This window comes from Coffea arabica, chromosome 2c (assembly GCF_036785885.1).
Source record: "Coffea arabica cultivar ET-39 chromosome 2c, Coffea Arabica ET-39 HiFi, whole genome shotgun sequence".
Lineage (NCBI taxonomy): Eukaryota > Viridiplantae > Streptophyta > Magnoliopsida > Gentianales > Rubiaceae > Coffea > Coffea arabica.
The window spans coordinates 18,330,865-18,358,470 of NC_092312.1; the positions used below are offsets into that span (position 1 = coordinate 18,330,865).

A 27,606-nucleotide genomic window follows, 5' to 3' on the forward strand; every position below is an offset into this window, starting at 1 on the left:
TGATCAATAAAGAGCATCCTGTGTCAATTAGACTTCTCAATAAGCAAAGGTGAGAGAAGATTCTCAATCAAACCAGTGAGAAATTGCACAAGTACATGATGACTAAAGATAAAAATTCTAGCATGTAGGAAGAAGCTGGTCGGGATAACAAGGCCTTTGTATGGTACCACAAACTCACAATAATAGGCTGAGAAAATTTTTTCCAGTGCAATACTGAATTCAACTGGTACCTGAATAAGTTCTGCATCTTTTCCAGTTCTCCTATATTTCACACAGCACTCATAGGCCTCCAATAATTCATGGCGGTATGCCTGTAAACAACAAAACACATCCACTCTAAGTACAGAATTGGTGGAATATGTGTAAGCTCTATCAAGCCTACTGTACAGGATTATTCTTGTTCAAACCACTTCCTCATATTCTGTCCAGGTAAACATGTAGACATTACAGTGGGAGTTGGAAATTTAAAGACGTCAAATCCATCCAAGAAGAAGTACAAGAATAAATTTTTCCAAAGTTGAACTAGCACAATGCCCAAGAAAAGTTCAGACAAAATAATCAAAATTACATGGGAGGAACTTCAAAAAGCATATCCATGATTTAAATGTAGGCCATGTCGATGAAAGTAAAGCATTCTGTACAAAGCTGGAAAGACCTACCAACCATAAGAGAATGTCAGCAAAATTAAAAAACTAGAGTTCACCTGAATGAAAGCTTTTTCTTTTGCGGTGGTGTCATTCCTCGTAGCCCCTTCCTCAAGCATTTCATGCAATGGCTCTAACACCTTTAGCATCCCCTCAATGTTGTGCTCACCAAAATACAAACGACTAGCCTCTTCCAATGCTTCATGCCACATTTCATGCCAAAGTATTGCAACTCTGATCAACTCCTTGGACACAAGTTGTGCCTTACAGAAAATCAAAATAGTCAGACCAACATAACAAATGCCACAAAAAGATTATCATTCTGGTCACCATTTTAACCTGGTCCACCAGCAGACCACTATGCTGTCGAACTTTATCCACAACTTCTTGAGCTGCAGCTCTACGTAAATTGCTAATTGATTTACATGCCACAAGAAGTGGATACATAAGAGCCTGAAATACAATTATAAGACATGAAATGGTCAAATTTCTGAAAACAGAAAAGGAAAATTGAATAGAAAATCCTGCAAATTTTACATGACACAAAATGAAGGATAGTGAGGGAAGATTTTCTAATTTTACTGCAAAACCAACACACATATAAGAAAAAATAATTAATTATCCTTCAATTTCTGACACTTCACCTTGCAACCAAACACAAAATGATTCAAAGTGTCAATTCTACAATTTCCTAAATATTGTCTCAGTTGAAAGCAAGGATTACCTTAACACATCTCTCCCATAATCAAACAGAATAATTGCCTTGAAAGAATAAATCGTATATTGGAGTGTGCATTTGAAAAATTACAATGCAAATTGACCATCTGTCTAGACAACTTCTACCAATCAATCAAATATCTTACTCTCTCCAATGTAACAAAACAGAGGTAATTCGTTACACCAGCCATGGTGTGAACTATCTGTCTTTGATTATCTTGTTCTGTGACTGAGTGCACCTCAAAACCAATTGAACAGGAATAACATGACAGTTTCAGAGGGTTTCTCCAGGATGCAACCCAAATAGAACATCTTTACAGTTTTCAAGAATTGATATAACAACTGAAAGCATCTAATGAACTTCATAAAGATAACCTAGAATGCGTATACTTCAAATGACATAATGATGAGCCTACAGCCATAGCAGTGAAATGGGGACCCCTATGCACCAAACTATGCTAGCTTCTTTTATAACTCTCACTTTTTCTCCTCCTCATTTCCTTTCATGAGTGCTTGCCATCCAGAGAACATCATTAGCAACCAACCCAAGAGTCAATTTGCCCCTCCAAAGCTATTGTTCCTAAACAATTAGATAGGTTCTCATAAAAACTCGTAAGATGCTTCATAGAATTACAAGAAGAACCTCTGCGGAAACCTAAACCAATTAGGTTCATCACTAAAAATTCATCTATCAAAGGTGGTAAACGAACTTACCATATTCTTTGATTAGGATAATAAGCTCATAAACTTAAAGCAATACTGAAAGACAAGGTGCACTTATGAACAAATATAAGCCATGAGCTGTAAGGAAAAGAATTTAACAATGGAGTACAAAAGGAAAGGAGATGTATAAATCTACTAATCTAATACGGCATTGATAATGGAAAAACCCATTCCATCCAAAGCATGAAAATGACAAGCAAATAGCTCAAGGTGCCATGTAAAGGCTGAACACCAACCTGTGGATGGCTCTGTCCAATTCGTACTAGCAGTGATTGTATCAACTCACGGACAGCGTGATTATTTGAATGTATCCTAGCAATTATTTGGGGCAAAACAACCAACCAAGTGTTGATGTTAACATGTGTGAATCCTTTCTGCAATGCCATTTGAACCTCTGAAGTTGCTCCATGGTTGAACCACAGAGTGAGAAGACGCAGAATATCCTGCAATTTGATGAACGATAGACACTTAATGTATATGTGAGAAGGCAGAAGTATCAATCACAAAGTTCAATACAAAGAAATGAAACAGATCAAAACACTGGTGGAAAATGAAAATATGATCCTATCAATATCAGCAGCGCTGCTTGGACTTAAATAAACCCTGGAGAGTATTAAGCACAAGATGAAACAGAAAGGATATCACTAAGATCATATAAGTTGTGCGATATACACTGAACAACCAAGTCCAAACCACAACATAGATAAGAAAGGTCAGTACTTTCCATCCTCCTGCCCAAAAATAAAGCTCCAACTAATCAAATATTAAGAGCATTCGTAGGAAAAGAAGATAAAATCTACTCAACCAAGTCCCACATTCAAAACGATAGGTTCTAATAAAGTAACTCAAAATGTCTCGAATGTTTCATAAAAGAAACTAACTATGCTGATCTAACGTTCTCAAATTACTGGAAGCTTTGGCAAAGTAATCCAAAATATGCTTGAAGATTTGAAGAGGATTTAGATTGACATGCCACCTGTAAACTATCATCCACTCCCTTAGCATGTGCTGCACAAGCTATGGAGTGAAAATACCCATTAACTGCAGCAACAACAAATTGAGCAGCTATGCTTGGGAAGCCTCTCAACGTATAATGAGACATCACAGCCGTGTTGAAGAGTGCCCATGTATGCCATCCTTTTGCCCACTTTGTAGCACAATGAGTAGCATTCCGGAATGCACTAAGAATTTCTGAAATCAAGACCAATAAGGACAATGAAGAGTACATTGTCAAAAGTGTGTTTTAAGGCAAACTTGAGAATTTGGTATGCACAGAAAGATAAAAGAGGAAGAGAAAGAACCTTGTATAGAATCATCATCCAAACCAGGAGAAAGTGCCCACTGCCAACTTCCAAGTTTTAGATATACACGGGCAAGGAGTGATACGTTTGAATTGCTGATTGAGCTAGTCTGACTGGCAGGTTGAAGATTTGGCGTTCTTGTAAGATCCATAGCCAACTCCTGCATCAGAACATGAAGAAAATGCAGATATAAGTAAATAGTATATAAAAGAGCAGCAGGTAGTTTGTGCTTGATTAATACCTGCAACCTAGCAAAGGCTTCCTTGCGCTTGTGATCCTCCCCAAGTGACCACTGATATTTCAAATACGCCAGAACCACTTGAGGAGGTCCATGCACCCGTACAGTTTCAGTGGTTGTTTCAGGATCAAACTACAGGAACAAGAGTCAGATACTTGGAGCACAAATAACAGAGAGAAAAACTGCTCACCTATCAAGTCCAACAGACAACCATCACTAACCTGTAAAAGTTTTGTCAAAGTAGACTTAGCCTGACTTATTCTGCCACTTTTACGGCAAAGAGAAGCAAACTTGATCCATGTTTCAGAGTCTTCTGTAGGGGGCAGCACAAGAGCCCTGACAGCCAGGAGTACTTGCCAAACCTTCAAGTTCGAAGAATCAAGTATCAAGAGATTAGAAACCAAAGAACAAGTAAAAGATTAGGGACCATAGCTGCAGAAGAAAAGATCAGAGAGAAATTTAATTATGAAAACACAAACCAGGTATTGACCACAAAAAGAGGAAGTGGCATTTTCAGACTATCATTTTCCAAAAAGTCCTCTTTAACATTTTTTTCCAGATTTTGACACGTACAATTAACCGAAGTAAAATAGCTGCAGTGGTCTTCAAAAACTTACATTCAAAAATGAACCTTGATAACGGGCCCTCATCATCAACCTCCCCTTCCGACCTCCCCCCTCCTCACACCCACTCACTCCCCCCTTTCCCCCCCCCCCCCCAAAAAAAAAAAAAGTAGTCCAGTAACACAACGGAATGGAGAAAAGTGATCATCTAGTCCAGAAATAGAAAATCAGTCTCCAGTTTCCATTGAGTTCAAGCAAACTATATAACAAGGAGAAAACTCAAGATATATACCTCGACATTCCGCTTTGCACCTTTTATGCGCTCGTTCCACATATTGCGAATGAGGGCCCTTCGCCCCTCAGCAACAGGGTTCCCCAAAGGGAGAGTGCAGTACTCAATTACCTATTTAAGGTTAAGTTACTCAATATGGCTTGAATTACATCACATTTAGCAGTAACTTAAACAGCCAAAGTAAACCAAACAAGAAATTAAGGATAAGAATATAAAGGCATACTTCTTCTAGTTCAGAGAGCTGCTGAACACGGACCATATTGCTGTATGCACGGTCATAGCTTTCAAGAACCTAATCAACATGTTTCACACAATATCCATCAATATTTAGCAACAGCAAGCAGCATAAAAAGAAAAGAGCTATTTATTAGTTGCACTCTTCATGTTTCCCAAAGCTTGGTGCAGTTTAAAAAAAAGTAACACTACAGAGCAGTTCAATGAAAATTCTTTAATTAGCCAACTTGGTGCCTCTTTACAAGTAATTGACTGTCAATATGGAACAGCAAACTTGAGCAAGTTAATTTTCACAATAGCTAGACATAAGCAATTGAACCCCCCACCTTCCCCCCCCCCCCCCCAAAAAACAACAACAACACAAAAAAAAACCCAAAAAAATATACATACAGCTATACAGATAACTGATAAAGGAGACTGGCATTTGTTTGACACACCATTCAACAATCTTAAGCACTACACTATGTCAATTTAACACCTTTACCAATTTTAACCATTGCAATTCAAGCCAACAGCAGAGAATACTAGAATCAAGAATATATCATGTTCCTCAGGATAACAAGCCAGTAACCTACAGAGGAGATCATTAGAGAATGGTGAACTAACCAAAGCAGCGAGCTCAGTAGCCAAACATTTTCTCGCTCTCTCAATGTATTCGCGTGCTTCATCATACTGATGCAAACAAATCAAGACTCAGAAGGACTTTACCATTATGAAAATTTAGAAAATGGAAAATTTAAAAGATGGAAAGAGACTCTACTTTTCCACGACGAACTAAGAGAACAGCCCTAAAAAATGTTCCATTACTGCTGCCATCTCCCGTAGCGGCAGTGTTTCCCAAGGTACGAAGTTTCGTTTCATCACCATCATCCAGTCGAGAAACATATTCTGCCATTTGATCCCACTCACCCATGTTCCATGCAGCATTAGCAGCCTGAATTAATAAAACCATAAACCCACATTCCAAGGAAATAGTTGCCCCAGTCTCTAAAAATTAATTGAGAAGATTAAAGTTAAAAAATGAACCATTGGTGCCATCTCCAATCGAGCAGCAGGTTCAGCAGGTGTCCAGAAATCTTTGCAGAGATTGTTAAGCTCCTCCCACCGAGCCAATGCAGCAAGGCATCGCATCCGTCCTTTGAAAACAAGAAAAATTAAAAGAGGAGGCATTTTCATCAGGATGAGAGTATAAAGGCTTGAAACCAATGGACAGTTCAGACGCATTTGAGATAATGTAGGACCAGAGACACACAAGGAGTTTCATAACTCATTGAATCTCAACAGAAAGTATGCAATTGCTGTTGTTTTAAACAAGACATGAATTTCAGGTGATAAACAGCCAAAGTTTTAAAATAGAAATCATAACTATCAGAGATAAAAAGCAATAGGCAAGTATAAAACCAATTCGTGAAAATGCTGGCCTGTGTTGAGCAAAACTAGTCAGATTAGGCCTTCATGGTAACACTAATCTTCTGATCTAGGTAAGGTGATCAATAAAGACTTGGAAGAAACAATCACATAAACCAATTTCAGTCAATACTACAAGGTTGCATTTTGTGAATTTTTAGTGTATGTGTGTTTACGCTAGTCAAAGAGACAGAAATTTGACTCAGCGATGACAATGATCACTGCAGTTAATTAAGCCACAAATAACCAGCCTGTATCATATGATATGTATATTGAGATCACTACATCACTAAATCACTGGAAAAATAATATAAAGTCAAGAACCTTGCAGTCCTATTTCCTAACCACTTGTGAATTCTATAGTGCGAGGTATCCATTTACAGATACTTCTCACCTAAGAAACTTCATTCAGTAAAAAGTAAAAGAAACAAGAAACCAGATGCTATATAACAGTCAATACAAACCTAGGGTAGCATCCAAAACTAGATGAGGATTGGATGTTTGAGAGGCTTTGGCAGTGTAAGCTTTCAGAGCATCATCCCATCGCTGCAACTTTTCATACCTACAAATATCCAAGTTAATATCCGCAAACCAGCTTTATGGAAAATGAGATCCATTGCAGGTACCAATGACACAAGTTCAAAAGTGAATGAATTATGAAGCCAGCAGAACAGTTCAAGGGTACCATGATTCCTTTAGTTGAACGCCCAGATGTTGTTGTGCATATGTCAAGATTCCAACAGCAGCCTAAAGAAACAACAGTGATTCAACTAAACAATATTGATTAAAGTATAAGCATCCAGCAAATGGTGAACTTGAATAACAAGAAAGACCTCATGCTGATGTAATTGATTGTTTATATGAATAAGTGCCTCAACCACAGCAATAGGATTTGCATCCATCCTATTGGAGCGTGCTCCTTCAAATTCCATCTCTTTATAATGCAGAGCCTTTGCAAATGCCCGACACTGAAACGAGAAGTGGTGAGAGAAATCGACAAGGCAATGGAAGGTAATACATATGAGAACTTTTTGCAGAAAAACCTCACTTTCTCTGCAAGAGCACCAAGGAGACGAATGTCAATAGGAAGGGGTCTCTCATCATGTTCCATAAACTCTGCCTGCACAGATTATTGCACAGACTGATCATCAAAATCAAGTTGCATGCCCGCAGTCTCAAATGCATTAATGACATAAAGACAACCAAAGGACTTGGTTTCTTCATTATGCGGATTGCTACTCTTCCTAAAATTCATCCACCTGAAAGCTACAACTAAGTAATAGCATTTTTTCTATCATCTTCACTTTTGACAAGTAAATGAATTAGTGCAAACAGCATGATACCAGTGTACTTGAAAGAGCACACTGTTTGCATATGTATACAATTAGCTAGTATGATTCAAAATTTTTATGCCATGGAGAAATATTATATCGCTCAAGGTCAAGACACTGAAAATGATACAAAGTATCATGGTTTTCATTGAAGCAGAATTTTGGTTGATGGGATGTTGGAGCATCTGCTGTTGATGGCCTCAGAGAACTTTATTTTGAGTAGACTCCAACTGACAAATAATACTGTAGCAGGATATGTAGCATACTGCGCGCTCACATTTACAAGTAAAACAAATACGCAAAATCCATCTATTTTGCTTTTTAAAGAAGACTACAATAGAAACAGCATGCAACAATAGATGGACACAATTAAAGTTAGAAGCACATTTGCACATGCATGTGCTAACAAATTTGAAATTCTAAATAAAACCTCAATATACTAACCAATAAACTCTCCTTCTCATCTGCAAAGGTAAAACTCCTACATGCTTGCAGATCCAGTGGTATGTCTTTGAAAACCTTTAGTGTTTATACATACTAAAGCATTCAATAATGAACTGACCAAGTTCACAATGCAAACAAGACTGGAAATTAAGCAACTTAATGTTACCATTGGATGCAAACAGGCAAATATAAGATGGGAATTTCTTAGCAATCAGGGAATCATCATAATCAGATCAAAAACACTTTTGCTCAAGAATACAAACTGAATGAGAAGAAAAGCATGCACACTTCTAATGATTACATTAGTCATGCAAATTATGTTTTCCAAATGAAGAACAAAAAAGCATGCTGGCAAAAAGTCATGTTCCATGGTAAAATTGTCCGAAGCAGAACATCTTTTTCACTAACAGATGGTGAACTCCAACTTTAAATCACATTAAAGACTTAGATAGGATGATGAAAATCCTAGTCCAATCCAACCAAATTTTTCTCATCTTTTTAAGCATTACATTCAAAGAGAACATAACTATCAATAGTAGTTTCAAGATCCAAATAGCAACTTAACTAAAAGTTAAGGTAAAACCATCTTTTGCATCAGGAGAATTCTCCAGGCAAATAGCAGAATAAGGTTCTCTGACCAAAAACTGCAAAATAAGTAAGATGGTTCCAGAAGTCAAAAAGCTAGTAAAAACTGCATCAGATTAGGGACAGCCCAAGAATATCTGCTCACATACCAAATGAAAAGAAAACAAAACTTGCTGATAGGGACCACTATTGCATGTTATAATACCTACAGGCCCACTGACCACATTAATAACCTAACCACAGCTCATAAACGACATTGAACCTTAATTTTCAGGAAAATGCTACCGCAAGAAACAGCAAAAACTTACCAAATTCAGAAGCGTTGCAAGAATCTCTGGAGGTATATTCGGGGAGGAAAAAGCCATTTCCAAACTTCGCACTAGCTGTCGTTGACTAGCCTCATTCAGTTCTGACCAGCAGCTAACAAAACCAGCAGCAAAAAGCTCCCTCCCTACAAACGGCTGCAAGGTGCAAAACATCAATTTTCTGATTCTCAAGTTAATTTCGTGTGGGAGGAACCACCTTAATTTTTTTAAAAAGGTTGTGGTGGCAGTGACGAGGAACATCGATAAGGAAGAAAAGTACACAATCAAAAAGTAACCAACAATACCTGCAGCTGTGCAAGTCTAGCACATGTTCTCAACGCAGGAATAGGTGACTCCTTCAGAAGCTCAATGCTAAAATGCCTCATCCACTCTGCCCAATCCTCCTTTGTACTCCGCTGAGAAGCTTCCCCAGCAGAGCGCAACCGTACCTCGTTTACCTGTATTAACATGCTAATGAGTTACTAAATAAAGAGCAATTTTGCTATGTTCACAAATACAAGAAAGCATTCTAGCAGTATGCAGTTGGATTAGTAAAATTCTTAATACTGTACCTTCTGACATAGATGCTTAGAAATCTAAATTGTCTATCCAATGACATTTTTTATCATTTTCTAACCATATTACTTGGTCAGTGGTTCCCTAAAGCATTTATGAGACCCAATCGCAATCCAAGTTCAAGGGAGTGATGCTGCAAATGGTCAGAGCAATTCAACATATATTACACTGCAGCCAGGTTATATAAAATGACGAGCAATATCTTAAAGCAGACCCCGAGCGTATCAAGAAATGAACACCCAGTGACTTAACCATGATTTTCTCCATGAAAAAATTCCTACTATGTTACGTTTGTATGAACAAGAATTTGCAGAAAAATATGAGCATAAGAATCCCAATGCAAGCATGATTTTAAATTCCTGTGAACAGTTTGCTCAAATATGTCAATTGATCCAAGCAAGCTTAATGGTTTATTAGAAGAGGGAGGAAAAAGTGAATTTCAAACGAGAACACACCCTTTGCAAAGTTGCCAACAGAACTTGAGAATAAAAAACTTTCTATCCTTGTATTCATATTGAAATTTAAGAAAGATTGCCAAATAAACAGCACTTCAATTTCATTATGACTTCCTTTACAATGCAGATGGGATGATGAGGGATTTCTCTAAACCAATTGTATAACTTTCGCTTGAAGGACAAATGTAATTGGAGAAAGCTATACTGAGGTTTTATCATTGATCTGCAGTATCCACAAATTGGTTGAAACATACCTCATCATCAATGAAGTTTAGTCCTAGCAAACCTCAAAGCCAAGGGTGACGAATATTATGTTTGTGCAATGATGTTAAATGTACACTAGCAAACAGATTAAGAGGAATGATTCCTTTGTTCTCCTTGTGATTATCATTAGAATACTAAGCCCTATTGTTCCAATTTGAGTGCAACATCACCGGAAGACAATTAGATGAAGGATTGACGACTAGAACAGAAGCACACAAATCACCTGATGGCTTCTTAGCTGCCGGTGCGTGTCTGCCCCATCATCATAGTCGTTCTCCATTTCACTCAAAGGATCACTGACAACATCAACAGGAAGACGGCGACTTAATCTTTGTGTAGCTGTGCTCCCCATGATTAATGGTTCACGTTTTTGCAGGCGATCTTTGATTTCCTCAAACTCTCTATGCTGCAAAACAATCATTTGAGCCACACAACCTCAGTAAATTTGGAAATGGTACTAAGACAATAGACATGGCACTTTGGGATGGGATCAGGTAGGTGATGAGAAACTACCCGCAAGCGATGTTTCAACAGCAGCTTATAGATGGAGGAGATGAAGATAGTGAAATCCTCTCCAACAGCATGAGCTAAACAACAAAGTGCATCAACAGCATCCTTTCTAAGCTCGTCATTTTTCCTATAGATTATACAGTATGCATCATGTATAAGTTAGTGAATAAAATCTGACAAACTATTTCAGAGCAGAACATGACATGGCGAGTCAGCTTGGAAGGAAAGATGTACTCAAAAAGCACTAGTGAAGAATATGGTTAAACTTTGATCGTCTAAGCTCGTAAATCTTCTAATCATCTAAAAATCAGAAATCCTTTTTCGCTCTTGAAGCTAATGTGTGTTACCATTCTAGAAAGGTGCCAGGGACCTCAAATTTGTTCCGCTGCATTCCTTTCACTTTTTTTGTGGGCATAAATAATTGGCTTTGTAATAAGACCCATAATCAATAATTGCCAAACATCCAAAAATAGAAAGATATCCATAGCTTTGAATCCTCCTTGCAAAGGACTAGTGTTTTCCATTTTAATCCATCCTTTCAGAACAATGGAGAAAAGACAAGCTTCAAGTCCCAGGCTTATCAAAAACCAAAATAGAGAGGAGATCATACCCATCCAAGACAAGCTTCAAGTGGTGCACAAGGGCGGAGATATGACCGGTAACCTGATTTAGGGAATATGGTAATTTTATGGATAAAAGGATGAAACCAAATGGTCAATAAATGCTTGAAAAGCACAATGCCAAATTGGACACTATCACCAACCTGTACACGAGGGATCAATCTTGTCAGAGTTTTGATAGCTGCACGCCTTACATCCACTGACGCATCAACTTTAAACAATCTGATAAGCGCAGGTAATACTAGATGCATATGCTCATCTAAGGTGCCTGCAGCATGCATTCATAAAGTTTTTCATTATAATTAAATACATTCTACACCAACAGCTTACCAAACAAAGCAGTTAAAGCTGTCAAACACTGACCGCCAAAAACTTCAAGGGTGTGGAGAATATCCGGGACAAAGGTATAATCATTAAACCGCTCAGCATCACTGAGGACTTGAATACAGCATGGGAGAATTACAGGAAGATACGTTCTGAATTCGTCATTTAGCGCCAAGCAAAGTTGCTCTACTAAATGTAGAATCTACAACACCAGCACCCCATAAGAACTGAGTCAGTATATTGATATCTCCTACAATATAAACAACGATTCCAATAATCCCAGCAAAACAATCTCACAGTACCGGAGATCCATGTACAGGTCGATTAGTAGCAGGCAAACTGAAGGATGACCATAGCTCTGATATCAGAGAAAGCAATTCTGGCAGATATTTTCGAATATGCTGCACATACACCAATAACATCAATCTCACAATAATTGCAGAAAAGAACTTGTGGCTGAACAAGCAAATCCATTGAGTATTATTACAATTACCTGCCGAACAATAGAAACCAGAGTTCCTAACTTCCAGGTTATAAACTCCTTGAGACCATCTTCACAAGTACGAACGGTATGGAAAAGATCAGGTAAAACCTACACATCAAATGCATACGTAAGTCAACCTTTTCGGGAAGAAAAACCTAACGTCAAGGATAGTGGAAAAGTTAATCCTGCACAAAAACCATAAGTGGGAAAAGAACCTTGAAATTGGTGGGATAATTCCAAAATGCAGTTATAAATTTAAACAATAGCCCAAGAATAACATCCCTAAAACTCTGCATGAACTTTAAGCCATATAACTGAAACTCTTGATTCTCTATCCCAAAAAACCAACCCAAAAACCTATTGCTTAATTTGGTGCAGTTTTATGCTTCAATTTTTCATGTGGAAAGTACTAATTTGTTTGAGTTCTTCCCTTCTTGGGGAAGTGGCTTTATGATTAGGAGGTGAACGGGAGGAGGGCAGATTTCCATATTCAGAGCAATAATTTTGTATGGAGAATACATGACTACTTGATTGAAACAACAAAAGCAGAAACATGAGATAAATTGCAAGAGAAATAAACTAACCTTGGGCAAATAAGGAACGCAGCCAAGACCCATTGACTACTTGCAGAGAAAATGTAGAACACCATTAGTTTTCATCATGAGATAATATAACGTCGTCAAGAAAAAAAAAGTTCCCCAAGGTAATACAAACCTTGAATATAAACATAAGAGATCCAACCACTTTTTGGTGGTAGCTAGACAAAGAAGGATCCCTCAGAATCCGCATAAGAGAATTTATAGCAACCTGCAAAGGTAAAAAGTTTGTTAGGGCACAAAAAAAACCATAAAAGATTGATCTCTGTTTGAAGTCTTACAGTCGAATAATAATCATCTGAGGTTGCAAAAGATGGCCAAAGATCCATTGGCAATTCATCCATTGAACGAATGTGTTGACCAGGATCATTGGCTGCACGACTAACTTCACCATGTGAGCCTGGCAAGCTTTGCTGATTGCGCTTATGTGCATGGGGATCTAAAGCCCCCATTATTCCAAGAACCTGGCACGCATCCAGCATAATTGTAGCATAAAACTCAAGTATGAAAGTCACAGGAGGTCAAACAAGTTGGCGTACAGGTACCTTTAAAACCTCTTTTCTGGTAGACCATGCAAGCTCACCATTAAGCAACTTCAAGAGCAAACCGAGCAACTGTGGGTACTCATTATATGGAGCTATGACATAGCTGCAAGATATTCCAAAATTATGTAATACATAATTATAGACATGTGAAATCTATACAAGCTCTCAAACAAAACCATGTAGAAGTTCATACCAACGAAATCTCATGTTTATAAATTGTTCCCAACCAAGACACAGATGAGTAGCATGCTTGAGCAGGGAAGAATGAAAAAATGAACAAGACATACCCTGTACTTTGTACCACCTGACCAAGAGTCACAACAGCCACTTCACGTTTTGTGGCTGCAGCTCCATCCAGTAAAGTTTCAACAATTAATGGCATGAGTTCTGGAATGTACTGCCTCATTGCAAAACCACCCTGGATCAAGAAAACAAAGAGATCATAATGTGATTAGTAGTTACACTACAAGAACCAGAAACATGATCAACCATCATCCAGTCCCAGCACAAAAACATTAAGTATACGTTTAAATTTATTTTTCCAGAACCTAAGGCATAATGACTAATGTCGCAGATCTCACCACAAATTCAGCCTATATGAAATAAAATCAATTGCAATTTAAAGTGTGACTAGACAAACCACATCAGTAATCCCATGCCCATGATTGTCAGAAGACTAACTATTCAAGTTGCATAACAAATGCAGAAAACCACAAATCGCGTGAAGAGGAAGAAAAATATAATATGGGAAAAGGTGAAACACATATCATCAGAAATCCTGTAGGTCGAACTTGTCTACTTGAAATCATGCGAGGAAAGAAAGTAAATTTCTACTCTTACTAAGCCTAATAGAAAGAATTATCTTTTAGCGGGGGTTGTGTAAAACACAAGGATAACAATCAAAGAGCAAAAGCAGGCAAACAAAACAAACAAAACTGTCCCCACACAAATAAATAAATAAAGATAGAAAAGTGAAAACTCACCACTCTTGCAAGATCCCCAACAGTCACCAGAACTCCACTTATAATCCCATTATTAGCATTGACCCCAGTTCCCTCACAAAGTTTAGCAACGAGGGCCTGGAATATGTAAAAGCTACATGAGCAGAGAGATGATAAAACACATATTGAAGCTAATTTAGGCAAGCACTGAACCTTGTGTACTGGAGCAATATATGGGAGTATCAGTCGCTCACAATTACGAATTAAGCAACCCAATAATTTTGCACTCTCTTCTCTACATTTACTATCTGCACTGCTGACAGAAATAGAGAACTTAGCACAAATATCACTAAAGAACTTGAGAAAATCTTGATAAGATGAAACTCTTAACTGTTACTTGAGCATTATGACACTCACCAAAACAGAATACTACAAGCATATGTTTCATTTATCAAGTCACATACGTAAACTGAGCTATCCAGTTAATTGGTTTGTAAAGCAATACTCTTTCTCAAGGATCTGAACCAATGGGACAAGTTGCTTTGGCAAGCAATTCACTAAAGAAACAAATAGCGGATGCACAGCAGAAACCAAAACCTCTAAAGACTACCTCTGTTCAAGATAAGTCAACAATTGAATAAGATGGCGGCGAAGAGCAGGAAGGACATATGCTGGATTCTTCTCAGACAATCTCCCAGCTAAAGAAATTGCCAACTCCCTGACATCAAAGTCCTAAGGAGAAAGTACAAATTAATAAAAAAAGCAGCAAATTGCACATTAAAGTTATGTGCTAATTGCATGAACACATACTATTGAGCGAAAAAAAAATGCAGGTATTAAAGCCAAGGGCAAGAATAATGAAAATAGTATCTGTCAATCTACAGATTAAGATCCATTGTCTACTCATCTTGACTTCCAGCATACCCAGTTAAAGAGAAGAGGAACTAATGCATATGTACATAAAAGCTTCTTAGACCCTGAAAAAAGTATTAAAACCCTTTAAAACCCTAATTTCAGTCTAGCTGCACAGCTTCTTTAACCACCAACCGCTACAAGAAGAAAAAAAATAACAGAACAGAGAAAAGAACAAAATACTAAACAAGACAAGAAAAAGCTATTTAGAAGAGATAAATAGCAGAAGGTAGAAGGATATTATAATCCATAACTATTTTATGGCCAAAAAACTGAAATAACAAGTCAAAGTCCTAATGGAGCAAAATTGATGTATATTAAGCAATTTCCTTAGCACTTTTGGGTAAGCATGCATGTTTATACCTCATCATTTAAAGCAGAAAATATAGCAGTCAAACTATCAGCTTGTGCTAAGAATTCATCAAAGCCTCTATTTCCATGTAGAGAGACAAAAATGGAATGTCGAACAGAAACGTCAGCATCTGCAACAGCAGCAATAAGAAGCCTTTGCACAATCTGCAGAAAGACAATGCAGTCCATCAGGCACATCGTTAACAATTACTCGAGAGGCAAGAACATGAGGAGCGCTATATTCCAGAAAGGAGTCATGCAGACAGCAGATTCAGAGCACTTAACTTTTTCAGAATTTACAGGTTATAACAGGACCTCTCCCACTGACCTTCCCACAGAGAGAGAGGGAGAGAGGGGAGGGGGGGGAGAGAGAGAGAGAGAGAGAGAGAGCAAGCACTGATGTGTTACTCCCAGGTCCAGTTCAATCATAAATAAACCAGCAACATACACAAGGAATTGCCTGAAGACACATGGATCAGAGAAGTTGCCCAGTCCTTGATAACTTTCTTTAGGGTCTCTCCATGTAATTATTTTGATTTACATACATCAAGTAAGAAAGACATGCATTAGTATTACCCACTACATACAAAATAAATAGGTTAATAACACTTTGCCCCCCTGAATGTTTGGGGTGGTAACACTTTAACCCCCGAGTTTCAAAAATATGCATTTTGCCCCGCCAAGTGAATGTCGTTTGTACTCTTAAATTTGACCAACCCATGTGAATATTTTTCTTGTCAAATTATCCTCAGCCTTCCTAATTTCTTAACGATCAACTTTTAGACCATTGCCTTTTCCTGCTATAGATTCATCATAATTTGCAAAAGAGAGGAACCAACCTCTTTATCTTTCTGGACCAACAACAACAAATGAATCACTGCAATTGCTCCTCAAATACCTCAGTTTCATCAAGGTAAAAATCAAGTCCAGATGCAAGGTGCAACTGTTGGATAAAAGCACCATTATGCACCACATTGGTCCTTCGAAGATCCAGGAAGTTAGTTCATAGGATGCTCTAATTATAAGGTAACCTCAACCTTATGAAAAAATATATGAAGTTGGCCTGATTTTTGTAACAAGTATATGCTAATGATTCTATGCATAGAATGAAAAAGCTTGTGGATTTTTTGAATGGTAGAATCTGAGGTATGCGAAAAAGGATAGCAGATTGGGAAGTCATTGCTAACAAAACCAGCTGATCAAAAAGAGAAGGTGTTGTAACCTGGAAAGGAAGTATGCAGATTTGCAAAGAGAGAAAAATATAAAGGAGAAATATATGAAAAATTATGAAGAACTTAAGAGGACATGCACAGCACTAAAGGCGGATGCAACAAGATATAGAGAGGCTTTGAAAGAACGCGAAAAGAGTTAAGCTTTGCTAAAAAGGATCCTACCTGCCACGTTGTTATGCCCTGTTCTGTATGTTCTAAAAATGCAGACCGACCAAAGCCAAAAGGAAATCTGTACTTGCCATAAGATATGCTAAGTTCTACACCAATATGAATTTCATTAAAAAGCATGCTCTTCAGAACAAAAGACATACTAGAGAGTAAAACACAGCAGCAAAATACCCCATGAAAGATATGTTTTCCCTGCTAAAGTATACCTCAGGCTACACAATTAACTCCAAGGACACCTATGAGGTGCTAAAATAGTAATGATCATACAGCAGGGAAATGCAACAGCCTAAACTTGACCGTTAAGAAACTAGGAAGGTTGAGGGTAATTTGCGAAGAAAGATATTCATATTGGTTGGTCAAAGTTAAAAGTATAAACAGTATTCACTTGGGGGGGTAAAATGCATACTTTTGAAGCTCAGGGGGGGGGGGGGGGTAAAGTGTTACCACCACAAACATTCAGGAGTGCAAGAGTTACTATCCCAAATAAATCTGGAGAAGCATGGACTAGCCATCTCAGCGAGAAAGCAATAGTCTCACCAGTACAAACAGATAGATTTATAGCTCAAAAATATTCATCATGTGTATCTCAAACTCTTGATCAAATACAGCCATCTGATAGAGTTCACCAGCATTTTCAGAAAACAATTACCCGAAAATTTAGAATAGGAGTTACCGAAACCTAGTGCAATTACAGGTCAAACCTATATAAGAACTACTTAGACTAGAAATAGAGCCAGGTAAAAGAGGTTTGCATGTGCATGACATGGGTGAGACCATAGCATGTATCTGCAAGCTCACACGGAATAGCTCAAAAAAAAAAAATCCTTTTAAACTAAAGAGTGTTCTTTGAACTTCCACTTAATTTTTTAGAGTAGGAAATTAACCAGAGAGATAAGAACAGCGGAAAAAGTTTATTAACTTAGAGTAAAAACTTAGCACTTGAAAAAGCATACCTCCTCAACAAGACGCCGTCGCCTGCCGCCAGCACGACTAGTCCTGCTAGAACTAAACTGCATCGGCGTGCCAGTGAAGGAATTTGCAACTAGCCTGCAGCAACACAATGCAGCATCTTTCCTTGTGCCTCCATCGTCGTCTTCGAGATATACCACAACAGACTCCCGAGCAAACTCAAGAAGATCATGGCCCTAAGCAATAGCAGCAGACTCTGAAATGACAAAGTAAAAGGAAGAGCAAAAAAGAATCCAAAGGCAGTAAATTGGGCATACCCTGAAGTTAAACCGAGCAAGGGTTTGCAAAGCAAGTTGAACAAGAGCAGATCCACTAAGTTCAGACACTTGTTGAGTGGTAGTTGTGATATTTCCTCGACTCATGGCAACAGATGCTCTCGCCTGAGTATGATGGGATCTTGTAAGAACTACTGAAATGCATTCGAGCAAACGACCTTGGATTGTAGGCAGCAAAGAAGGAATGCTGAAACATCAACCAGTACAACAAGATTGGTAAAAATGATCACAGAAACATAAGAATGTATTCTTTTACTGATTATTTGTTAGAGAACCTGATCGATATTTGATCAAGGGCTTCTATTAACGTAACAGAAAGACCAGCAGAAAACATGACATCCAAGAGACTACGAACATGGGATTCCATCCTAGGCCCCATTGCTTTTGCTAAATTGCCAACACAAACCAAAGCCTCAGGTGATGGTCGACCTCTGCGAGGAGCAATCTACCAAAAACAAATGCCACCTCTGAGGCAATTTGTGCTTGATAAATGTGCACAGATACCACAAATTCCAAACCATAAAAATAAATTTGCCCAAACAAAAGAAAGTTGGATAAACTATGAGATTCTACAGGTAGCACAACACAGTCAGTCAAACAAGTTAGTGGAACATGAGTGATAAATTATATAGCATACTGCATCGCGTAAATGTGATGTTATTGTCGGCAGATAGTCAATGAGTTCTCCATCCAAAGCACCAGCCATCTCCCCGAGAGCAATAAACCCACTGGCACGTTCTGCAGGTATTTTAAGTACATGAAGTATGTGATTCATGCATATCTGCAAGGAAAAGTCATCTCATAAGGATAGAAGAGGAATAAATAGCATAAAAGATGACATAATCTTTTAACGAACATCCTCCAATACATGAACTGAAGATGCATGAATTCCTAGGGTAAGCAGAAATGAAATCCTACAAACCGTTAGATAATTTGTCACAAAACGATCACGCAGGAAATGAGCTATTCGAGGAAGAAGAGACGTGATGCTCAGGCGAACAAGTCGATCTCGATCCTCCAAGTATCTTAGAACAATGTCAGCAACTTCTCTGTACCTTGACATCATAAACTCACCTGTATTCCTGTCCAGTTGGATGTACCAATTTAATTTCCCAACTGAATATGTACAAATGATGGGGAGACATATGACAAATAGGTATTCAGACCAAATAACAAACAAATCTTTTGAGTAAATTCGACTTAGATGTGCTGGTTGAGCAATTTACAGCTCCAAGAGCAATGAAATTTGGAACTCATGGCTCAGCAGAAGGGTTGAAAAGCATAAAGAGTTCTAGTGTCATATATCGCAAATATGTTCAACATAACTTACCCAAAAACCAAAAAAAAAAAACCAGAGTATCAAGATTACATTTCAAGATACTTCGAGCAGACACTTAGCTCCAATCAGATCAGAACCATGACAAAAGTAAAATAAGAGAAATAAATCCCATTAATATGAACTTGGAAAACCTAAAAAATTGTTAACAGTAACTCAACACCCTAACCATGATTATTCTGCAAGTGCGATCATTATCCCCAGCTTCTTTACTTGCATACAGGAAGGCCAATCAAAATTGAATTCAAACACAAATTTTCCATAAACTAGTAGCAGTTAGTACATGTAACTCTGCTGCAAATATCTTCTAGTGACCGATTTCATTTCTAATTTAATGATTTATTTTAGAAAAATCCCAGAAACAACTAGTATAAATGGAAAAGGCACCAGAATTGCATATAGAATATTTGGTTTCAAAGTAGCAAGGGTGACATCATAATAGTGCAGAGACATTCTCAATAACATCCCTCAACGAGGCACAGTCATCAATTCTCGAACCCAGAAACAAAAGACCACCAAAAATGCAGTAAACTTCACAAACTTTTCTTGTTCTTTTTTTTTTTATTTTTTTGGGGGGGGGGGGAATAAGGGAACCAGTGGTCTGTGGATGTATTCTAAGCTGCATTTTCAAATCCAACCAAGCAATGGTGACACAAGCTGCATCAGTGGAGAAGAGCGCAACTAAATAGCTTATGCAGTTGAATGTTGAAGAACAGATTCATTTTCAATGCCAAGACCTTAAAGGGTGATAAAGATTGTAACTAATTGCTTTGTACAGTTTGATATGAAACCAAAATAAGAGACTGCATATGATAACAAATTTTGTTGTTCAAAATTAATTGTGAATTATTTAAAAAATTAATTGTAAACTAAATAAGCCAAACATGAAGAATTCTTTCTTCTTATTCACAGACTCTCGACCCGCTTGGCTTCCACTAAAGAATAGCAATGGTAATGATTGTCAAAGACCCTCTCAACGATAATGGATATACAAGATTCCTATATGTGAAAACTTACTTTCGTAATTAAATCAGAACAGAAAGGACCATCTTTTTCATTCTTTTTCCTTTTTTTCAACTTTTTTTTTATTCTCTATATCTTCCTCTTCTCTTCATTTTTCACGGTCTCAGAAAACACACCCTAATGGATCCCTCACCTCCACCACACAGCAGCTGCAGCACCTCCCCCTGCTACCAATGGCTCCAAAACATTCTCAAAAACATCCAATAGCTCTAATCCACATTGAAACCCACAGCAAAGCCACACCAAGAGATTGAAAATTTGCTCAGACAGAACTATATTAGAGCCAAACATTGCAAAAAAATAACAAAGTGGACTTTATTTAATTATTGAAAAAATTAAACCAAATTTCTTGACTCCAACTTTTGTCCAAGTTATTTTGCTCAGAGGTAAGCTACAGTCTAAGCCTTCCAATTCTGCCTAAACACCATCAACAACCCACTACTCCAGGAATTTACCTTGAACGGTTCTAGAAAATGATGGTAAGGCCATTGGGACAATCTGGGAGAGGAAAGCAAAAACAAAGGTCTGGTAGGTGTCTTTTTCCAAGTTCAATTTTGGTTTATTTTTGACTTTCTTCTAGAAGAGGGTAAGGAGAGGTGATACTATCCTAGGTTTGTGGGCTTGGAAAACTCAAGAATGCGCAATAAATAAACCTGTAGAGGTGTACCAAACACATCTCTACAGGTATAACTACTTGCTATTAATCAAACAGATTGTTAGAACATTTCTCTCTCTTGTCAACTGATGAGCAGGCTCTTTATGTAGTTGAAGCGAAGCTTCAACCAATGAATATGGTAGACGCAAATGTTTATAGATTTAGAAACTCAACCAACCTCAAGAGCTCCCCAACTGCAAGAAGAGAACCATGTATACTATGAATAGGAGCATTTTTACCCAGTCCTTCTTGCGTAGCCTCAAACATACGATAATACCTGCAAATAAGAACATTAAGAACCAATTCCCCGTGATAATTAATAATGAACAAACAACAGTAGAAAAGTATAAAAATAAAAGCAAAAGAAATGCAAAACACTTGTTATTATTATTAACATTTCCAAAATTGGACAGGAAACTCTAGTTTCGAGGACCTAATGAAATGTTGCAGTGAAGATCCAGGAATAAGAAAGTAATTGCCTACATGTTCCGAGAAGCAGATAGAAAATTTCTTTTGATTTTGGGATGGGGAGAGAAGAACGGTAATAGAGATTTTTTTTAATTTTGGGATATATTACTCCCTTGATGAGTTTAATTTTCCAGATGATGTAATAATTGACATGCATTTGAATCAGACCATTAGCTACCTGTTCAAAAAAATTCTGTCAAAACTCGTAGAAATACATTCTCTCAAGCTCAAAAAATATCACTCCTTAGAAAAGTCTTGAAAAATAAAAGAAGTTTTGGTCATCTTAATACAGTATAGTGCAGATTTTTGAGCTCCTATATCCAACAATCACACATTTGCTCGGGGCTTCATCTAATAAAGGACTTGTCAGAAGAATGTAAATTTGCACAATTCATAAAACACTCTCATTTAAGCTGAGAGATTGAAACCCAATGTCAAATACAAAGACAATCAAATCTTAAGAAAAAAAACCAAAAGACAGAGTTTAGTGATTAAACATTGAATTAGGGTCACAGCAACTTCACATTGTGGAAACTCTTACATTCATGTCTCTGTCTACTGTGGTAGACTTACCACTGGACACGCCATCGTGTCTCACGCTTTTCAATCACACGGAGACAAGCACGTAATGCCTCTACAGCTCGTTCCCGAACATCAACTGAAGGATCACGCAAAGCAACCCAAATAGCATCAACAAACTCGGGCACATGAACATTAAATACGGTGGAAGCATTTTCAGCCATCTCCTGCATTGAAGAAAATTAAGTTTCAGACAACCCCAGACAAGTAATACTGCAATTAATTTAACCAAAAAAGAGTTCTTCAATAACAAATTTTTCACCTCTAAACTGGTTAAATGCTTACTAGGAACAATTTGTCTAACCACATGAATACATGAATGGTTGAGCAAAGAAACAAGAGTCATTAAATTCTCAAAAGGAAGCTACAGGCATGACAGGCTCCTTGATATTGGATAGGTGCAGGATCATGATACATGCAGTGGAAATCAAGAAAGCCCACCAACTTGCAAAATAAAACACTTCTCAAAAAGGAAACAGGCTTTTTTTTTTTTTTTGAAGCTTTATCATTCCAAAAAAATGTGTTCAAAAATTATAAACTTCAAAGTTAGATCAACATTCAAGAAAAGAAAAAATGCAAAACTTACTTTTAGTATCAAGACAGCAGCAAAACGACGATAATCGATTCTATCTCCACGAAGCCATTCCAGTGCACTTTTTATCTGGGGAGAGACAGAAGTCAGATGATGTCTTTTCTTTATCCTTATAGATCCAATAATTTGTGTAAGGAGAGAACAGCAATATACAGCAAACCTGACGTTCCACTTCATCTGCAGTCATTGCACCACCAGCTCTAGCTAGATGACCCAGAACTACACTAGCAAGGACCAGAATATCACGTTCACGCTTTGACTCAAATACAATACGCATGTAATTAGAAAACTTCGAAACTTTGGAAGCATTCTCCCCAATTGAAACATCTATCAACTCATCAATAGCCCTTAATGCTCCCAAATTCTCGGCAACTTCATTACTTTCTAAAAGACTAGTAATGCGGTCATAAAGATGATCCATAAAACGTGAAAATGCTTCTCCACTTAGATCGCGAGCTTCTTCCTCTACAACTTTCCGTAATGCTACTGCAGCTCCATCCTACTCATAGAAATGCAGGAAATAAGTCTTCCACACAAAAAAAATAAAAAATAATAATAATAATAATAATAAACAAAAGTCAGAAGTTTTTCGTAGGCTAAAGAACTAATTGCAGCAGAAGAATTCAGGTGAAGCAACTAAAATTTGCACAATAATTCAGTTCTTAATAGAGAACAAAATGTTGATCAAGGTTACCTTGTGCAGGAATACCGCTAGAGATAAGCATACATGTATAAGAGCAAGGGCAATAGACTAGAAGAATCTATGGTCCAAGATAAACAAATCCAAAAGATTGGAAGATTAATTGTCTCCCTCAGTCTACAGATCTGTGTTTTCTAGGCATATTTTTAATGGAAGAAAAGCAAACGGCTCCACCAGTTAGGGACAAGAAAATGTAATACACAAATCAACTGTCAACCATTATAATGCTATTGGTGCAGGTCTTGGAGTTTGTTACACGGGGAAAAAAAAGGAATTTTGTCAAGGTCAACAACAAAAGTACATCAATAGGATGAGAACTTCATGACATGACAAAAAAAGAACATGTGCCAACAAATTAATAGCTTTTTCACCATTAGCATGTCCATCAACAGATGATCCCTTAAAAAAAAAAAAACCAAATCCTTAAAGCTCTAAAACAAGCACAAAGCAATTACAGTGTTTGCCTATTAATCCAACAAAAAATGAAGGCAGAGAAGAAGAATTTGTCCCAACGGAAGCCCATCGCCATAAACGGATCTTCACGATTCTCCCAGTCCTCTCTAGAAACAATTTCCATTAAGAATTCATAAATGAAGCTATTTATCATAAAGGGAAAAATACCCAAAACCCCCATATGGTAAGGCATGCTGATCCCTAAACTCCTCATGTTAGGAACTTACCATTTCGGTGTGCTTGCTTTGGTTGAAGGGTAAAATGGACAAAAATCATCCAAATAAAAAAAAATTGCAGAAGAAATACTCTGTATTCTTTAATCTTTCTACTTTAATGTATTCTTTAATTTATTTTGCTTGCCTTCCTACTTTATTTAGCCCAAGTCGGCTTCTCCCTTCTCTACTAGCAAACATAAAATTTTGGAGGTGCATATGATTAAAGATTTAAATTCAAAATCCCTGATAACCAAGTGAAAATTTCCTAGACAGCCAAAACCATTCCAGGTTTGTCTGCCAATTTCGTCCAACCCTGCATGCACCACCAAAATCATCCCAAATCAACATCTAAACTTAGGAATTCAATTAGGGCATTAATTTAACACCAAATTAAGTGGAAAAGTCCAAATTGAGTTTGGAATTTTAATATTTGGTGCAGTTGTAGGAACAATAAACTGACCCGAAGCCGAAATTGCTCGTACAACCAATTCTTGCGTTTGAAGAGATGCTGGAACAACATTTTCACTTGGCTAACTCCAATTAGACAATGAATGCACCTCTAGCCATGTGACCTCTTTAATGGTAAATTTTCGTTGAATTTTCAAAACTCTATAACACTTCCCCTCTGAATTTCTGTAGGTTGTAAAGTGTGTTTCTTGGTTGCAAGAACATATCAATTATGATAATTGGGAAAGTGGAGACTTTAGTTGAGGGCTGTGTTCTGAAAGAAGCTTAGAAAGAAACAGCAAAGAACTTAGGGGCCTTTTGAGCATAAAGAAATGAGAAAAATAATTTCTCTACAGACCTAATCGTGGGGCTCGTGCTTGCAAAAGTACGTTACTTTCGATGTATCCTAAGCACTCTGAGGTGAAACGTGAATTTCCAACCATTGGTTTCAAAAAGAAAAAGGAAAAAGGGACGGCATGCATTATTCTGGAGTAATTGTGGTTAATATCCTCTATTATACACAGCTGAAGGACAAAATGCTTCACCAATTCCTCTTTAGAGAATTCAACTGTCTTGACAAACTGACAAGACAAGCTACTATCCTTGTAATGATTCCACTAGAATTAATATGTTATACAACAATCAAATCTTAAATAATGGAAATAACAGGAAAGGACATCCATCAGCCCGAAAGCTTAAATGGAAAGACTAAAATATGAAGATCATAAAACCAATCAAAACTCTAATTCACTTTCTCATCTTCACCTGAATTTTGTGACAATATACACTTTGACAAATAGGCATGTAACATATCTCAGAATGCTTCAGACAGAAAAGGAAATAACTCAAAAAGACTTCCATAAATTGGCTTCCATATTTGAAAAGAAGGTGCAAATTTTAGTGGACAGGTAGTAACAGAATTATGAATTCAATGCCTAAGACTTCTATCTCATGTGAAGAGATCCATTGCTCTAGCTTTTCATCTAATTCACACGTTTAAAAGCTGACAAGACTCCTATGAATACGTATGCATATACTTGTAAACAGACAAATAATATGGTAAGTTTGCGAATAAGTAGTTAAATACATATCTGATAGAATATGCAGACATACATACAGAAGCATAGACGTAAACTTTATAGATTTTATGGTGTAGCAAGTGCCATAATCAATCACCATCAACCTAAGGTGCATAACACCTTCACAAAATCAGACTTTAGCATCAAAATGAATCAAAAGACTAAAGTTATTTCCCCGCTACTTCCACCTTGAGAATCACAAAACCTTCACCACCAGAAACCTGCAATATCCAAGTATCTTAAGGTCCTTTCCACTCTCATAAACCTACACCATCTTTATGTGCCAACAACACACTTGGAGTCCAGCACCACCTACAACACTCTGCATGCATTTCTGCCATTCATGTCACCAGCAATAAAAGTTGGCCACTTGAAAGTTCCCCCTCTCCAAATCCTCCTCCTCCTCCAAGACCACCATGCAGTCACTACCACCATTTCTTAGGACTACAGTTGTTAAGAGAATCAACAAGTGTCATTTGAGAAGAAATTACAAGGAACACCCACAAAAAGTTGTTTGAGCATTTAGTAACAACTGCAAAAATTGTATGAGAATATTAATCACCTTTTGCTTTGCAATCAACGAATTCGCAAGCATCAAGAGATTTCTGTCTAGGATTTTTGGTGGAAAAGGTTTCGCTCAAATATGCCAACAAAAAAATTGCTATCCAACCTTTGAGAAATATTGGAAAGAGTGGAATGGTAGGATTTCCAAAGATCAGTGTATGTTAATAAGCATATCCAGGATGCAGTTTTCTTGCTTTATTTTGTAGACCACATCTCATTTGTTTTTGGACATCTCAGCAGCAACCTTCAAAGACCAACAGCAAAAATAGTTTATATGTAACTCTCGATGCATTTTCTTCAGGCTTCTTCATCCCAAAAAACCAAATCTTTTCTTCAGCAATAAATTTTAATTATTTACAATGGGACAGAAAGAAAAGAGTATAGTCGGAATTGCCCGTTAACTTAGTTTCAGCAGTATCCATGAGGCACAGAGATATTACTGCCCGTGGTGACAATATGGATTTCCCCCGAGGGGAATGGATCTAAGGGGAGCTACGTGACAGTTGCAAACAAGGCCTGCAATAGCGTTGGACATCTTCATATGACCAAATATATGTATTTCAATAGCACCTTTCAAATCCGATCTCAATCAGAGACTTCATATTATAAGTATTCATAAGATATTTTATTCAAGTAATTACCTAAAGCTTTGATGAAAACCACTTCTGTGCCAATCCACAGAAGTTATACTAGACAATGCTATCATATGGAGAAAACCTAACATCGGATTAAGAGTTTTGGATTTACTAGGAAAGAATCTAGTAGTGAAGAGAGAGAATTTTCAAGGAGCACATTCAGAACTGTATCAACATTAACTAGCTGGTCTCTTACAAGCTCGTGAACGGCCAGATTGATTGGCATTTATATCAAACTATTTGGATGAAACTCCTTAACTCAAACTGTTATAACAATCTGAGGCTTCATTGAACAGTAAGCACTATTATGCTAATCTAAAGTTAGTAATCGCATATAAATGCTCATTTAGTTCGTTTTTAAGTAATTATACATGCATGCATGCATGCATCCATTCACTAAAAGCATGCACAAAAATTGGTCCTTTAAAGAAAATTCTAAGAGAATGTCTCGTGGTTCAAAACTGGAGCAATTATTACACCCCAAGAAAAAAGGGGGAAGCTCTCGCATAACCTGATCTAAACCAAAGTAGGTAGGTCTCGTAATGAAAGCGAATTATTACTTGCAATCAAAACACACCGGAAGACGAACTTTTCCATGAAAGAAAACCTAAGAGACCTCTATAGGAACCTCCAAAATATCCCTTTCTCCACTTAACTCATACAACAAATCCACAAGCTTCTAATTGGTATGGAAGATGAACTCATTGCTTGCAAAACGTAAATCACTTAGATTTGCATGAATTCCCACCCTTTCAAGTGAATGCCCCAAAAATAAATAAATAAATAGAACACAAACACACACACAAACAAAAACTCCCCAGCGTTTCAGCATCGGCAACAAAAGAAATCACCTG

At 37.4% G+C, this 27,606-nt stretch overlaps 1 protein-coding gene across 5 annotated transcripts in view; it reads right to left on the minus strand.

Moving 5' to 3' along the window:
- Positions 1–27,606, minus strand: part of LOC140035144 (serine/threonine-protein kinase TOR-like) — a 32,888-nt gene that overhangs the window by 4,665 nt on the left and 617 nt on the right. The window contains exons 1-45 of one of the 5 annotated variants that reach the window (XM_072074885.1): positions 24,488–24,795; positions 22,820–23,158; positions 22,654–22,728; positions 22,062–22,234; positions 21,199–21,297; positions 18,929–19,088; positions 18,644–18,787; positions 18,282–18,451; positions 17,989–18,193; positions 17,716–17,907; positions 15,375–15,527; positions 14,710–14,831; positions 14,313–14,412; positions 14,142–14,237; positions 13,446–13,576; positions 13,159–13,261; positions 12,895–13,077; positions 12,732–12,824; positions 12,602–12,637; positions 12,027–12,125; positions 11,836–11,934; positions 11,573–11,735; positions 11,353–11,477; positions 11,200–11,252; positions 10,593–10,716; positions 10,303–10,485; positions 9,090–9,242; positions 8,788–8,940; positions 7,168–7,239; positions 6,953–7,087; positions 6,805–6,866; positions 6,584–6,681; positions 5,739–5,848; positions 5,473–5,646; positions 5,319–5,384; positions 4,702–4,770; positions 4,479–4,589; positions 3,845–3,985; positions 3,627–3,755; positions 3,386–3,545; positions 3,061–3,275; positions 2,321–2,527; positions 984–1,097; positions 704–907; positions 231–311 (exon numbers count right to left, since the gene is read on the minus strand). In XM_072074885.1, coding sequence (XP_071930986.1) covers positions 231–311; positions 704–907; positions 984–1,097; positions 2,321–2,527; positions 3,061–3,275; positions 3,386–3,545; positions 3,627–3,755; positions 3,845–3,985; positions 4,479–4,589; positions 4,702–4,770; positions 5,319–5,384; positions 5,473–5,646; positions 5,739–5,848; positions 6,584–6,681; positions 6,805–6,866; positions 6,953–7,087; positions 7,168–7,239; positions 8,788–8,940; positions 9,090–9,242; positions 10,303–10,485; positions 10,593–10,716; positions 11,200–11,252; positions 11,353–11,477; positions 11,573–11,735; positions 11,836–11,934; positions 12,027–12,125; positions 12,602–12,637; positions 12,732–12,824; positions 12,895–13,077; positions 13,159–13,261; positions 13,446–13,576; positions 14,142–14,237; positions 14,313–14,412; positions 14,710–14,831; positions 15,375–15,527; positions 17,716–17,907; positions 17,989–18,193; positions 18,282–18,451; positions 18,644–18,787; positions 18,929–19,088; positions 21,199–21,297; positions 22,062–22,234; positions 22,654–22,728; positions 22,820–23,158; positions 24,488–24,547 — 5,934 coding nt within the window. In that variant the 5' untranslated portion in view covers positions 24,548–24,795. Of the gene's footprint in view, positions 1–230; positions 312–703; positions 908–983; positions 1,098–2,320; positions 2,528–3,060; positions 3,276–3,385; positions 3,546–3,626; positions 3,756–3,844; positions 3,986–4,478; positions 4,590–4,701; positions 4,771–5,318; positions 5,385–5,472; positions 5,647–5,738; positions 5,849–6,583; positions 6,682–6,804; positions 6,867–6,952; positions 7,088–7,167; positions 7,240–8,787; positions 8,941–9,089; positions 9,243–10,302; positions 10,486–10,592; positions 10,717–11,199; positions 11,253–11,352; positions 11,478–11,572; positions 11,736–11,835; positions 11,935–12,026; positions 12,126–12,601; positions 12,638–12,731; positions 12,825–12,894; positions 13,078–13,158; positions 13,262–13,445; positions 13,577–14,141; positions 14,238–14,312; positions 14,413–14,709; positions 14,832–15,374; positions 15,528–17,715; positions 17,908–17,988; positions 18,194–18,281; positions 18,452–18,643; positions 18,788–18,928; positions 19,089–21,198; positions 21,298–22,061; positions 22,235–22,653; positions 22,729–22,819; positions 23,159–23,814; positions 23,926–24,487; positions 24,796–27,606 lie in introns of those variants that run through there. The other 4 variants (XM_072074886.1, XM_072074887.1, XM_072074884.1 and 1 more) reach the window with 4 other exon arrangements.